The sequence below is a fragment of the Dipteris shenzhenensis genome, chromosome 21 (assembly GCF_047967505.1).
Source record: "Dipteris shenzhenensis isolate YYH24624 ecotype China chromosome 21, Dip_SZ_1.0, whole genome shotgun sequence".
In the NCBI taxonomy this organism is placed as follows: Eukaryota; Viridiplantae; Streptophyta; class Polypodiopsida; order Gleicheniales; family Dipteridaceae; genus Dipteris; species Dipteris shenzhenensis.
This window is the reverse complement of record NC_141616.1, coordinates 34,682,975-34,698,330: the sequence shown is the minus strand read 5'-3', so window position 1 is coordinate 34,698,330 and position 15,356 is coordinate 34,682,975. Positions and strand designations below refer to the sequence as shown.

The window sequence follows — 15,356 nt, the reverse complement described above, 5'->3', positions numbered from 1 at the left end:
AGGTATTGATGTGGAGTCCAAGGTCCAAAATGGAATCTGTGATCAAGGATCCATGTTGCTGATGTAAAGTCTCATATTTGGAACAAAATTCAAGATTCAGGATCAATGATGAGGTTGATGATGATGTGACATTGGACTTCGTGACCTTGGAATGCTTCATCAAATTCTGCCCAATATCAAAAAGGAGATTTAGTAATGTTGTTGCATTAAAGTCATGATTTCTTTTGACATATATTGGCAATACAAATTTGAGAGAGAAGATCTTTTACCTAAAGCAGATCTCCTTCAATAACTGAGAATTCAACGATTAGGGCATTCTAAGCCCCAAAAAAATGTAACAAGCTATAGATAAAAAATAAAGACAAAAATTGTCCTAGCTTTAAAATGTTGCTTCTAGAAAGGTTGAAGCAAAGCAAGGCTTTGAGAAGCTGCTTGAAATAATGGAGGATTGACTTCAATTGTGGAAGCTTGAGCTATATTGCACCATTGAAAAGTGAAACTGTGTCATGTTGATGAAGTTGCTTGGGTTGTTGGTCAATTTGAGTTCTAAGGGCTTATAGAGCTCTAGAGATTGTGGAGCTATGTAAACACCAAGTGATGAAGACAATCAAATGGTCGAGTTGATGAAGCATCGTGCACTATGAAGAACTCGGACAATGATAAATAACCTACCTGCTACTACTTAGAATTGAGCTAAGTGAGATTTATCCATGTGTAGATCTTGAAATCAATTGAGTAATTAGAGCCTTGAAAGAACTTGGCCAACTATATCACTATAGAGCTAAAAATATGAGGTGACTTCCTCACCTAAATGATACTCTCTCTCACATAGCTATGGCTACAAAAACACATGGGCAATAAAGGCCTTCATAGCTCCACATATCTTGAACTCTGCAACGATGAAGAAATACAACATAGGTCATTTTGAACACTTAACAATGAAGGATGGACAAGGCTAGGCAATAGTGGCTTGCGAGGCTACACAACACTTCTTTGCTATGCTTCTATGGAGAAAACACACATTCATGGGATTTTTTAGGTAAAATGACCATAGTTCACGTGAGCTACATGAGCATTATTGACCATGTTGAGAGAATTGGGGAGAGAGTGTTGGGAGAGAAAAGAGAGACCATACCAATCTAGGATCACTATACAAATGTACACTTCTCTAATCTGAAAGAATTCTTTACATAACCTATATGAGGTGCTTACACCTATCCTACCATATATCGCACACTAAGTTGTAATTTAAATTCTCAACATGGTGTTATTAGATTTCTTCAAAATGCATGGTGTTATACTAATTTTAATGATGTGTCACCTAAATGTCAACCTCAACGTCAATCTCTGGCAGCAAACAATGATGATAGCCTAAGATTATATGCATATACATTTACAGATAGAATTGCTATGGTTTGTAGTATATTGGAATCTAAAGAGCTTTTATTATGAAATGACCAAAAGACATATCTCTCTTTTCTTTTAAAAGAGGGATCCATGAAGATTATCTTTTGTGGCCATTATAATATAATGCAATGATTTTTATGCTTTGAGGATCTAGTAACCATTTCCTCCATTACAATATGTTGTTTTCAACGTAGAAAAGGTTTTGTAATGGACTAAATGTTTCATAAGTGAGTGCCACATTACGGTTTGAAAATTGATACTGTAGAGGGAATTCACCTGAATCAATAGATTACTCTTTACCACATTAACCCTCCTTTGTAGGTACACCAAAGACTAGTCAACATGATGTTGTATTTATTAGGGTATTCAACAAGGTTTGCGATAAGTTTTATTTGTTCCAAAATTATACAACATCTCCCTAATGTATGTCATTGCAAGTGGGTGTTAAGAGAGTGTATTGCCTACCAATGTAGCTTTTCATCTACCAAAGAATATTCAAGCAGTGAGGGTTTCAATGAGTTATAGTGTTCTTTTCTCATTTTTTAATTTGACACCCACGATCATGCATACAAATGTTTATCAATTAAACTAGTGCAAGTAATGAACGAAAGAATGAGAAAAGGTGGGCGAAAGTACAAAAAATGCTCCCAAGGTTGTAAAGACCCTTTAATCTAGGCACTCAAATCAAATAATCCTTACATTAGAACACTTAAATACGAATTCCTAAACAACATTCCATCTTGTCATTAAGAATAGAAACATAAATGTGTGCTCTCGTGCGCGTGCATGTGTGCGTGTATGTGTGTGTGTGTGCCATGTTTGTGGTAGTATTATGACCCTGCAATGACTTGGTTGAGAATGAGACCCTCTGTAGCATGGAATGAGGGATTGCTTTGGTTGATGGTGCCCATCCCATGGTGGTGGTCATGTTGCAAGCACAATGAGTTGACATGAGACCCTCTCTAGCATGGAAAGGAGGACTATGAGCCTGTGTTGGAGTCGAAAACAACATGCTTTCCACGATGGCTGATGGAGGCACTCTTGAAAGAGCCAGTGTGGATGGAAAAAATAGCCGAAGGCAAGAGAGCCAGAGTCATAGAGACAGGGGCATTCCTAGAGGGGTGAGGAGGGGTCCATGAGCAACTCTGGGGAGTTGAGATTATAAAAGTGAAGTAGTAAGGAATAAGACTTAGAGAAACATAGCAAATAAGAGCACGCCACGTGGGTCGTCTCTCTCATTAAGCCTTCCAACTCGAACACTTTCGTCCTCCCAAGCTCTGGCTATGGCGGAGCCCCTCTCCCGCCTCCAACAACCTCATCAAAATCCCATTTTTCTCCAAACCCACCTCCTTTTCTGTGCCCACAATGCCTTTCCCCCACCTTTTCCTGCAACCCATCAAGACCAGAAGCACCAGAAACGCACGCAGCTGACTTGCGAGCTTCACAGAGCTTCTGCTTCTACACATTCAATTCCTGCAGGGTGCTCGACCCCCTTCTTTCTGCCCAAAATTCGTTGTTGAACTCGCCCGTTTCCACCTTCGGTTACTGTAATACATTCAACCCGTGCAATTGGCATTGCTATCACCGTCGAATTTGTGCCAGTTGTGAATATGATACGATTTAAGTTGAGTATATAGAAATCATGCTTACCCAGATGTCGTATTCGTTCATCGGATCAGCGAGAGCTTGCATTCGTGGGCGCCATTCCAGAATCTCCATCTTAATCAAATCCAAACGATCCGAGAAGAGCTGTCTTCGATGTAGACAGGTCTGACTTGTTTTCGGCGAGGAAGAAAAGTAGTGAACCAGAATACTTCCGGATAGTTTCAGGTTGCAAACATAAGGGATTAGTGTCTTCTTGGAAATACAAATTGGAGTTTCGCAATGAAACTTTTCTAATGGGTACAAAAATTGATCCCCAAAGATTTGTCAGTCATTTCTGCCTGGCAAACATGTTTCGACAAATTTGCCATTGAATGGGAAGCAAAGAAGTGTGCCATAGCCCGAAATTGCAAGGTGAGTAACAAACCTCCCTAACAGACTGTAGAAATTGGAATGTAAGCAAGTAACGAACGTGCTTGCAGCAAGGAGTAGTGGAAGGACATGTCTTGCATACTTAGCTCGCTTAACAATGTTGCCGGCTTGCAGAAAAGCTGAAGAGTCGTCGATAATTTATTCGTTACTGCCTGTTTAATTCGAATCGTTGTAGAGATGGACATCAAGTGCGTGACGCTTGCACAAGTCCAGAAAGATGATCCGTTCAATAGTTTCTCAACGTTGCAAAGGCACTCCTAATTAAAAGCTCATCATGCAGGCATTGACCAGAAAGAATCACGACGAAGTATTCAATTCTCAAACGTTTCTGAAGCTTGATGATCGACATCTGCGTTTGCTTACCATCTTCTGCGTAAAGCACCTGTAGCGCCCTGGTGTGGTCACCGGTGGTTTGGCCTTTCAAAGTCACACTCTTTCCGGAAAGTTTTCATGCAGTCATTACACACGCGGAAAGGTCGCGATTCGTGGAAACTTCATAATTTAAGGGCACAAAGAGTACTCCTCTTTTTAAGGGTATCTTCCTCGTGATCCTCTCATATATGGATTCCTCGTGATCCTCTCATATATAAATTGTCTTCGAAGGCAGGGAATGCCGTTAAAGCGTCACCCACAATCTCAAAAAACATACCACCTCTGCAAGCACTATGCAATCTAATGTGCCAATTTGATCACTGGTAGGACTCTATGACACTGCGGATAAGGAAGGTACCACGGTTTTGTGAAAGCATTCGATATCGAGATGTTCTGTACCTATAACACACACAACACACGCGCCACTGGAACGAACTTCAGTAACTAGTGTTATTGCAGAACTAGGAAGAGCTTATCCGAGACTTTCTAATCAGGTTAGCACAAACCGTGAGCTAGGTGTTGATATTTCTCAAATTGAATTTTTTGTGTCAACAGAAACCTCTTCAGCTGTATATGGTTGAAATATGGATAGACGGAGCTGGCCTTGGAAGAAAAAGTCATCGGAGAAGATAACAGACTCACCTGTTCCCTCCGTAATTCATCCCAATGATCACGTACGTGTTTATAGACACTGCTACTTGAAATTTTCACATGGAAGCTCTTCTTTCACCACATAATCATATTTTCATGTTGAATGAGGGCCATTGAACGAAATCGTACATTAATTGCTATTTCGTAGCACCTTGGAGTCTTCTACCAAGGTCCCGTTCAGAACAATACGCACATCCTCTTGCTTTTCATATAGGCTGCCTTTGATTCTAAGCCTGCTTTCTTGCGCAGCCTTCTGTCTTGAATGTTGAAAAGATCTTGAACTTGTTTAATTATGCGTTCGACAATCGAAGGTTGAAGGAAGTTTGTTAATACTATGCATTGTACCTTTAGTCGTGAATTCACCCAATCAACCACTTCTCAATGTTTAGTTCATACAGCTAGGACTTTACGGATTTGATCTATGCCACCGTTGTGAATGGATCATACTGTAGATTTGGGTTAGCATTTGTCATGGCGAAACCTACAGAAGTAATTGCAGGTTGGCCTGTGTGCACTTGAATGGATGGAATCGGGATATAAAGCGCAGGGATATCAAGCTGATATTTTGGTGCTTGTTGGGCAGGATGTCTTCAAGATGTTGGCAGATCATACACACGCATCTGATGAAGGGACACCACAATCGCAAGCAGAGGAAAAGATTAAGCATTTACACGAACAACTCTCAGCAGCACTCTTGGATATTTCAGCCAAGGATGATCTTGCTAAACAACATGCGAAAGTCTCAGAAGAAGCTGTTTCAGGTAATAACAACACGAGCAAACATCATGATCAAGGACATAAGCTTATCCCTTCCAGAGCTAAGGATTATTTTATCTGCTGCTCTGTGAATGTCGTCAGGTTGGGAAAGGTCAGAGGCAGAAACAGCAAGGTTAAAACAATGTTTGGACCTAGCAATCCAGCAAAAACTTGCTGCAGAGGAAAGAGTTTCTCACTCGGATGGAGCTTTGAAAGAATGTATGCTGCAGCTTCGGCATGCTCGTGAGGAGCAACAGGAGATGATTCTAGATGCCATCCTAAGAAAGACCAGAGATTGGGATAGGGTGCAGTCCAACCTCGAGGAAAAGTTGGCAAATGCAGAGCAAAAGTTTCTGGAGAGAGATGAAGAGAACAAGGCCATTTCCAAACTGCTTGAAGAACGAGCCAGAAGCATGTCTGAGATTGGTGAAGCTCATTCCCGAGCTGAAGCTGAAATAAGCATGATGCAGATCCGCATTGAATCTTTGGAGAAAGAGAATACAGCACTGAGGTATGAGCTCAAAACTTTAAGCAAGGAACTGGAGATAAGAACTGAGGAACGAAAAAGAGCTGCAAGCAAAAATCATTTGCAGTATGCAGTCAGGTCAGAGACAGAATGCCAGCCCTTACAAGGGCTAGTCCACAAAAAGCTTCCTTGTACTGGTGCAATGGCACACATGAAACTAAAAACTGAGATGACAGGGAGTAATGGCAACAGGAGGAATGCCAAAGGGAGTGGATCACCAAGAGCTGCACCAGTTAGGGAAGAAAGGCTTGGTGCAGGGAAGGACGTGGCCATTCTGTTAGAACACCAGATTGCAAAGGAGGAAGAAACAAGAGGGTTAAAAGCAATCTTGGCAAAAAGGAATGAAGATTTGAAGTCTGCAAGGACAGCTAAGAAGTTATCTTATTTTGAAGAGCAACTTGATGCCTTGGCCCATAATCAAGGAGTACCCGATCCAGCAGGAATGACAGATTTGGAGAAGAGTGTAGAATGCACAAGCAGTCTGCCTAATGATGGTGAACCAAGTCTCCATTCTTTCTCTGAAGATGGAAAAGACAGAGAGCTAAGCCGTGCAGAATCATGGGCCTCAGCTTTGATTGCAGAGCTAGATCAGTTCAGGAAAGGGAAGGTCACCGTTGACACATCAGAAACAATGCTCATGGGTGACTTCACTGAAATGGAGCAGTTAGCATCCATGTCTCCATCTAACATTGGCATTTCCATCCTGGAACTCAAGAGTTCACATGAATGGATGGTTGGGTCTCCTAGAACATTGGCATGTGACGTTGGTAACATTGCAGAGGGCAGGCTTCCTTTGAAACAAATTCAGTCCCTGGCAGAGGAGCAAGTCTCTGACATGGCCGGCTCAGAGGCAGAGTTGGAATCACAGCTGATTGTGAAGAGATTGCATGAGAGAGTACAAGCGCTAGAAAAAGTCATTTTGGACGAAAATGGGAAGAATACACATTTGGAAGCCCAGTCTCAGGAGCTAAAGGAGCAACTGTTGAGGTAATCACTAAGCTCAGTTGGTGTGCAGCTCTGAGACCGCCCAGAGGAAGGTTTTATGTGAATTGTGTGATTTTTCTGGACTGAAAGTCCAACACAGCAATTTGTTGGGAATCTGAATTTTCTTTGACGCTCTGCAGAAAATCTGAACTGAGTTGCTCAAGATGTGTGGCAGCAGAAGAAGCTGCAGACGGAGCAAACAAGGTATTAGTTTGATATCCTCTTCCCCCCAACCTGCTTCCCTTTGCACTTGTTCACATGGTTGATTCCTCGCCCTTTGGCTTGAAAAACCCCTCCCTCCCAATTCCACCCAAAGATGCAGGTTCCTTTCTTGAGGTCTTACCTCTACAATATAAAAAGCATATTTTTCTCTAAAATCTAGCCAACAATGGCGATTCACCCAAAAGGGACACACTCATGCCGAGAGGGCAAGGAAGCCTCTACTCTCCTGAAAGCCGAGATTCGATCTTTCTTGCTAGCTAGCACAGCTTGTCCTACAAGGATCTGGCGTTGACGAGCAATGCTCCTGTAGTGGGTTCAACGTCTCCGGCTTCTCCAATAAGAGCCAGTACAAGAAAAAAACCTTCATTATCAAATAATTTTCTTTTACTAGGCCAAAGGGAAGGAATGTATTTTTCATTAAGCGAGAGTAATATGTATCATCTGTTGTCCAGGAGCGGGAGATTGCAGCGGCTACACAGAAGCTAGCTGAGTGCCAGAAGACTATTTTGGTTCTTGGAAAGCAGCTAAAGACGCTTGCTTCTGCAAAAGACTGCACGAATGTTCATTTGGAACGGCCAGCCGATAATCCGTTCTCGTCAGCAAGAGATCTTCCCTCTCAGAATCCTTCAGCATTGTGCCCAGGCTACGCCAAAGAAGCACGCGGCTCTATGGAAGACGAGGGGACCTCCACAAGGTGTGGAAGAGATAGGAGAGTGAATGAAAATTCGTCATGGGAGCAGGAGGATAGTAGTGAGGGCAGCAGAAGCTCGAGCAGATTCTTCTCAAGAACAAAAAGGTAGGGATCCCACTAGGCCCTGTCTCTTTGAGTGTCATTATAAGTGTAAGTGTAAATTTGCTCCATAAATATTTCCAATAACTTGTAAAAGGAAACGAGCACTACCCCTAGAGTAAAGAATAGAAGTGAAGTTTTTATAAAATTTTAAAGAGTGACAGCTTGAAGAGCTAAGTTTTGCACATAACGAATTGAGCAGCATCAGCCCCATGGCCCTTGGAAACTACTTTGTGCTCTCAAAAAATTTCTTAGTTATAATTAGCTGAGTGGCCACATTCCTTCTGAAATCGGTAAGCTTCGACAGCTCCAAGATATCGTCCTCCTAAAAAACTGGCTTACTGGACACATTCTGTTCTAGTCTTTGATAAACTATTCTGCACTTCATAAGTTCAATGTCGCATATATTAACTTTTGAGGCACAATTCCTGACACTATCAGCATGCTCGCTACAAACATCTCTATACTAATGTTGGCAAAAAATGAGCTTACAAGAACCATCGTTCTTGAGTTTGGAAACTTGACATCGTTAACTTTCCTCAGTGTGGATGGAAACCATCTAAGCCCCACAATACCAGCAGCACTGGGGAAACTAAATCAATTGTAGGAACTCTATTTGCTTTGCAATGAATTAACAGGAGGCATACCAGTCGAGATAGGTAACTGCACCAATTTAGCACTTTTAGAAGTTGGAGAAAACATTGGGCTAGGAAGCAAGATTTCGTATTCATTTGTAATCGACTTGTCTCACAATTTGCTGAGAAGACCATTGCCGTCTGAACTACCAGGTATGATAATCGTCCAAACAATGGATCTTTCTGCAAACAGTTTCTCTAGAAATACTCCCAACGCTCTAGTGGATTGTGCTAGACTTCTGCTCCTCAATTTGTCTAGCAATAATTTGAGCGGCTCTATTTCATTCAGTGTGGCAAAGCTGAAAAGCCTAACGAGCCTTGATATTTCCTTTAATCACTTTCTCTGGTAGCTTGCCGATCTCACCTTTCTTCGATTTGTGAATCTATCGTACAACAATCTACACAGCACAATTCCAAGCAAGGGAGTGTTCTTGAATCTCTCATATGCATCTTTTCTTGGCAATCCCTGTTTGTGTCTCGACAGTACAGCATGCTTGCAGGGTCCTTCGTAGCTAGCACCCAGTTCTAATGCTCATTTGTGCAAGCACAAAATCACAACGATCGTAGCTCTAGCTTCTACAGGTGTCGTACCTGCTACTCTACTCATTATAATGAGATGAGTTGCAGTTTTTTACCGCTACAATTGGCTTGCACTCAGCGTGAAGACGTTAGGTGCAGTCAGATCGATGTTGAGGAGCAAACAAGTTTCGAAAGTAACAATGGATACAATAGAGGTAGAGACATTCAGTGATGTTATATTTGATGCAAGAGCATACTAAAATTTTACAAGGCTTCCATGCTCATCCTTTGGTTTTTCCTGTATGAGTTTGCAAAAATAGTCCTCCCAAGCTTGCATCTTGATACTTTTCATGTAGTTGTAAGAGAAGCGAGAGCTGGCAAGGTAGATAATCATGGAAGCTACAGGCTGTATCGAGCTCGTGGGCGACAACAATGACATACCTCATCTAGCCCAAGGCTTGGAGGGTAGCAAAGACGACCTCGGCGGTGTGGCTGAAGGTCCATGCGGACGCAGAAGCAAGATGCAGCAGGAGGAGCTGTGTGTTTTTCGCGGTCTTGGAGTGGTTTGTGACAGAGCAAGGAGAGGGAAGAGCGGGCAAGGAAACTGAGAAGGAAAGAGAGCTGGATAGTAGATTCGAGGAAGTGCTAGGAACGCGGAGAAGAGCATGTAGATGAGCCATTCGAGGGCGAGGACCTCTTGGGAGGAGAAGGGACTAGAGCCGGAGCACGAGAGGGAGAGAAGCCAAGCCATGGCAATGGCAACAGAGCTGACCTGCAGCTATGGCGGATGACCTATAGCAAGAGAGCTATGGCGGAGCTCGACAGCTATGGCTGAAATCTACAGGTGCTGTACTAGAAGCAACTACGCCCCTCTGGCGAAGCTCTACAGGCTATGATGGAGCTCTACAACTACAGCAAAACCGGCTTATATGGTTATGGCAGAGCTATACACAGCTGCTACAGATGCAGCTATGGCGGAGCCGCTGATTCAAAAGCAGCCAGAAGACAGTCGAACACGAAGATGATTGAAGTAACCTAGAGGCATCGGAATTCGGAAGCTTGTAAGCTCGACGGAGCTTCTTGTTAGAATGTCATACACTCGCAAAATGTCTCTAGATTCTAAAGTTCGAGAAGACAATTACCAAAACTGTTCTACGAATTACTCGAACACTGTGAAAATGACCAATGAGAAGAGTTTCCGCAAAGCAAAAATGTACCTAAGCACTATTGCAAGGTACTCTTCCAACGAAGTAGCAGATAAAAGTTGAGTTTGATCGATCGAGGGATCGATGAAACCACTCAGAAAGTGATGAAGTTGCTCAAGAAAAGCTACAAAACTGAAGAGGAAGCCAAAGAAAGAACTCGATAAATGTGAAGATGAACAAGAAGCAAACGAAAGAAAATAATAATCAACATCAAGGCAAGTTTCCTTTCTGAAAGGATGAAATGGCCGCTTTAGACGGGAAGCCGTCTCCCTGCTATAGCCTGCCCCTAGCGGGGCAATGCTAAAAACAAAAAGCAAGTGAAGGTGAAGCAATATGGGGAAAGGTGATGAGTGAAAGAGAGGAGAGAAAAGAGGTGTTAGAAGCCCTTAACTACTACTAACCCACACTTAAACCATGTGACCAAATACACACAAAACAAAACTTAACTATTAGTGGTAGTTTGGGAGCCCTTACTAACGGTGCATTCAAGTAAAAATGTTGAGAGCGCAATTGAGGCCCACCAACCGACTGCCTGGTGGGGATGAGTGTTGCACTCCAACAGCCACAGCAACACTCCTAACGATCCGATCACAGTGCACCACATCTGTGCTATGAAAGGTATGAAAAGGAACATCCATGGTGAATATGCAAGTTCTTGCCCACTAGCCTTTACCACCATTACAATTCGAGACTGAAGGTATGGTTGGTTGAAGTTTTGACATCGTACCCACTGTGCTCCAATTGTCATGTCTCGAACTATTCCATGGTATTCGCTTTGCAGCAGCGGACTACGTTCATAATCTTTTCCCGCACTAGGGGAAGAAATAGGGCCGTGATTTCGCTTGAGAGTAAATCAACTGTGTGCATTGAAGATTTTGAAATGTCTAGGTCATGTACCTATTTGCTAGTTCAATTATCATAGAAGTTTTATTGATAGAAACATACTAGCTAGAGGTACTCGACTTATTTCAGCTTTCATTGTTGGATTGTCGTTTTTAAAAACAATTTACAAACTGCCAAAAACTAGTGATGTTAGGAACAAGGACATGAAGATAACTGCACTCAGCACAGAGATCAGAAGAGTTTGCATCTATAGGAGTTGTGGAAAGTAGAAGGGTAGAAGAGAAAACAAGGTAGAAAGCAAAACAAGCAGAGGATGCAGATGTTCCCATGAAGTGAAGAGAAGGATGAGAGTATGATCTTTGGAGACCTATAGAGCAAATAATAGAAAGTTAAACAAGTTTTACAAGGCTCACAGATCTTTTTGTCAGACCATTTGAGTGAATGATTGGATGCTTGTGATTTCTTTTCTTTTTCACTCTACATTGGTGGACACAATTGTTCGTGCAAAGCGGTTGCGAGCATTATCGTATTAGTACTTTGTACACAAAGGAAAACGAGCTTGACTTCTTTTGTCGGAGTGCATGTTGCCACACAAAAGCCTACATTGTCAAGAGTTCATCCTCGCCACCACAATTGGCTAGAAATTGATTTGGTAAACAAGGAAAAACAACTGCGAAGAATCGCTCAAAATGAATGTTGACAAAACTGCACAACGACTACGATGGATTGCATAACGTTACAATGGTGAATGTGATGGATTAAGCTTGGAAAGAGAGAGCAAAGCATTAAGGCGAATTGGTGCAAGAGAACTTACAATTACGCAAAGGAGGGTTGAGTTCTGCACTGCAGTTGGAGTCGAAGAAGAGGGGAGCAGGAGCAGGAGGAAAGGCAAGAGAGGGATGTGTTGGGATGGATGCCAGAGCCGGTATGTCTAGTAACTAGAGTGATCATCATTCCTTTAACACACACAGAGTGAACAAGATGAATTTTATTCATGTGGCCTGCCCACACACACACAGAGAGGGGGGGGGAGAGAGAGAGAGAGAGAGAGAGAGAGAGAGAGAGAGAGAGAGAGGAGGAGGAGGGAGAGAGAGAGAGAGAAGAGAGGGGGGGAGGGGGGAAGAAAAAGATGGGAAGAGAAAGATAAAGAAGAAGGAACAGAGAGAGAGGGGGAGGGGGGGGAAGAAAAGGATGGGAAGAGAAAGAGAGAGAAGAAGGAAGAGAGAGAAAGGGGAAAAAAAAAAGGGATGTAAATAGCAAAAATCAATAACCAATCCAATAATTCCATGCAGCCAACCCCAAAACCAATCGAATATTGCCACCCGGGCAGGCCAAAAATAGAAATTTATAATCTCCACCAAAACCAAGCCTTCACTTAAGCCTTTCCCCCGGGTAGGCCAAAAATGGGCAAGAAACTTGCTAAATTTCGGCATGAAACTTGCTACAAGAAAGTTCCTGTATAGGAAGTTACTAACCGGGTCAAATATACCATTAACTTAAGACTGGACCCTAGTCCCCCACTAACCAGGTCAACTTGATCGACTACTCACAAACCCCCACTTTCCCAATTACACCTCCTGAAAATCCACTCGATCCCTAAGACCCTTTGTAGTGCCAAAAAGTTGAATAAATTCAAAAGGCCTGCCCTGGAAGCTGAGAGAGAAGAAGAAGAAGGAGAAGAAGAAGAGGAGAGAGAGAGAGAGAGAGAGAGAGGGGGGGGGGGAGAAAAAAATGGGGACAAAACTAGCAATCATAAAACATCCACGTCATTTTCCTTTTTGAAGGGAAGTAGCCTTTACTAAAGCCTTCCCTCCTCAGGGCAGGCCAAAAAGCACCCATTGAAAAAGCCCATCCCATCACATTCTCCTCATCTCAATAAACACTAGTCACACTAACACATTCCCCATTTCTCATCCTAGAATTTCCTAAGTTGCATAGGAGGGATTATAGCCCCCCTCACTTCCCACCTTAGCTAGCTGCTTGCGTTCGATTCCCTCAAGACTCCCTCGACTCTCGCCCACCTCAGCTCGCTCCCTCAGTATACCCTGCTCCTTGCTAGCGCATCCATGGGTAGTTTTGCCCCTCCTAACTGCCAATTTGTGTGTGCTTTTTACTTATTTAAAGAATGGATAGTCACCTTGGCCAACTCTTTATTTTAAAAAAAGAATCAATAGTTACCTTGGCAATGGGCACCGCGAATCTTTGATTCATTGGTTACCAACTTATAAAGAAATGGTAGCTCAAGTGGTAGGGTGTTTGTCCACCTGATCAGCTAACCTCCTGACAAATGACTCATCCTTTTTCGGGAAACATAGTAGAATAGTCACTTGCATATACAAATTTGGATATATATACTGTTTTCAATCTGCAGAGGACTCACATTGAGGGTATTAGTTGCCTTTCGAACCCTGAATATACTTTTCAGCACAATGCACAATATCATAAAAGACTTTTTTGAAGATTTGTATAGACTGAGGTGTCTGTTAATCATACAATATTCACAGATAAGGGATCTAAAAATGGGTCTTGAACTACACCTGACATGTAGGGTTTGCAACTACTAACTCCCTCAAGACCAATGTGATCAGGATTTGGCTATGATCATTGTTGCTTGCACGGGTCATGTATGTTTTACATGCAAGTGAAGATGATACAAGCATAAGACCAATGTGATTAGGATTTGGCTATTATCATTGTTACTTGCACTGGTCATGTATGTTTTGTAGGCAAATGGAGCATGATACAAGCATTTGCCGATCAAATTTAGGTCTATAGAAGCCCACACCATCAAGATTGTTGAGCTCACTTAATACTTGCTCCTTGAGAAAGAAAAGAGAAAGAAAAGAAAAAGAAAACAAAAGAATTCACACACCCTACACAAGGAAAGGGGGGGTTGTAGCCCTAGAATCAATGCTCTGTTGGGTCATCCTTAAGGGGATTTGAATGCAAACAACCACTCAAGAGGGCCAACTCTTAAAATCATATGAGTTGTCATTTCTTAGTAGCGAGTACTCCACCTTGACGTATTGTCTTTCCTTCACCTCTTACTTGTTCTTTGTGAGGTTACCTCTGCTAGTTGCAGTCCAAAAATACGACTCAATTAGTTAGTTTTTGCGCATTTTAGTGATTTGAGACACTCTGTAGTGGAAATATTTCTGAGGAAAGAGCTTGTATATGAATCGGGTTTGGGTATCTTTGAGCTTCGTATGGAGAGGGTGTGGGATTCGCCTGTTAGCACTTGAAACATGGGCCACGTTCAGTGGGATAGAGAAACCTAGATGGAAAGTAAGGTTTGCACATAAAGCCAAATCAAAATCTTACGTTGATCTCATGGCCTCAATTGTGACATTGCGTCACTCCTACATATTGCTCTACTTTCGATACAAATATGCACAATTTAAATTTAAAAACACATCGATAAGGGAGTCGCACCAAAGTCATTGTAAAGCGATGTTCATAACAACCCATTTAGTGTCATTTTGTGACATATTTTTTAAATAAAATCGGATCAAATAACAACACTACTTTTATTTTAGAAAGATGCGTTGTTTCACGATGCCTCCAACGGTGTTTTTCTTCCTTGGGTATGCAAGTAATTGAGTGGGCTTTCTTTCCTCACAATAGCTATAGGACTCTAATACAAGCGAATTGCAACGACTCTATGATATCGTAATCCCCATTGATATCTTCCAACCTTTCTCATCTCCCATCGTCTAGCTACATTCGCATCTCTATCTAGTATTGGAATTCATCTTCTCTCGACTTTAGCTTAATTGTTTTATCATATATGCTTTAGCTATATTTGTTGTTGATAAATGATTCACATAGTATTCCAAGAGTGAAGTAACAAGTGAACAAGAGTTATATATATATATATATTGAGTTGGACTATTTTGATATTAGTGTTGCTTTTCAAATATGGTAGAGAGCTACACTAGAGAATATTGCATGTATTATGATAAACCATACTAACTGGTAACCAATTGTACATTCATTACATATACAAGGTTGCACATGTACTATACCCAGCTCATAATATATATATCGATCAACCCCATCCTTGATCTATCGACTGTAGGGTATTTCAGATCTACCAATCAACTCCTTACTCATATTTACTATCGACAATGAGCACCCTTTCCTTGATCTATTCATCCAACTACACAGTCATATTTGCTATTGATGAGCACCCTTTTCTCAACCCTCAAACAAGCCTCAAACACCTCTTATCCTATGTTCCAACGCTCGTCCCAATCATCACCACCTAATCTAGAATCATCAATGTTATTGTTGGAGTCCTTATGGCCATTCCTCGACTCAAGTCTGCAACCTCCACATTCAGATCATATCCTTCTCTTGCCACCTCTTGCATCCATATCCTAGACATTAAGTTTTGATATATTTATTAATAG

At 42.0% G+C, this 15,356-nt stretch overlaps 1 protein-coding gene across 1 annotated transcript; it reads left to right on the top strand.

Annotated features, from left to right (window-relative positions):
• Positions 1-4,057: 4,057 nt before the first annotated feature.
• Positions 4,058-9,128, top strand: LOC147888779 (filament-like plant protein 4). The gene is made up of 7 exons (XM_087392364.1): positions 4,058-4,136; positions 4,369-4,487; positions 5,048-5,225; positions 5,323-6,733; positions 6,871-6,934; positions 7,405-7,748; positions 9,005-9,128. Exons 2-7 carry the CDS (start codon positions 4,398-4,400, stop codon positions 9,126-9,128), a joined length of 2,211 nt encoding a protein of 736 aa, XP_087248490.1. The 5' UTR covers positions 4,058-4,136; positions 4,369-4,397.
• The last annotated feature ends 6,228 nt before the right edge of the window (positions 9,129-15,356 follow it).

Coding starts and splice junctions, on each gene's coding strand:
- LOC147888779 (XM_087392364.1), top strand. CDS start 4,398: ATGGATAGACGGAGCTGGCCTTGGAAGAAAAAGTCATCGGAGAAGATA. Junction 6,734..6,870: donor CTAAAGGAGCAACTGTTGAG/GTAATCACTAAG, acceptor GACGCTCTGCAG/AAAATCTGAACTGAGTTGCT. Junction 6,935..7,404: donor CTGCAGACGGAGCAAACAAG/GTATTAGTTTGA, acceptor TCTGTTGTCCAG/GAGCGGGAGATTGCAGCGGC.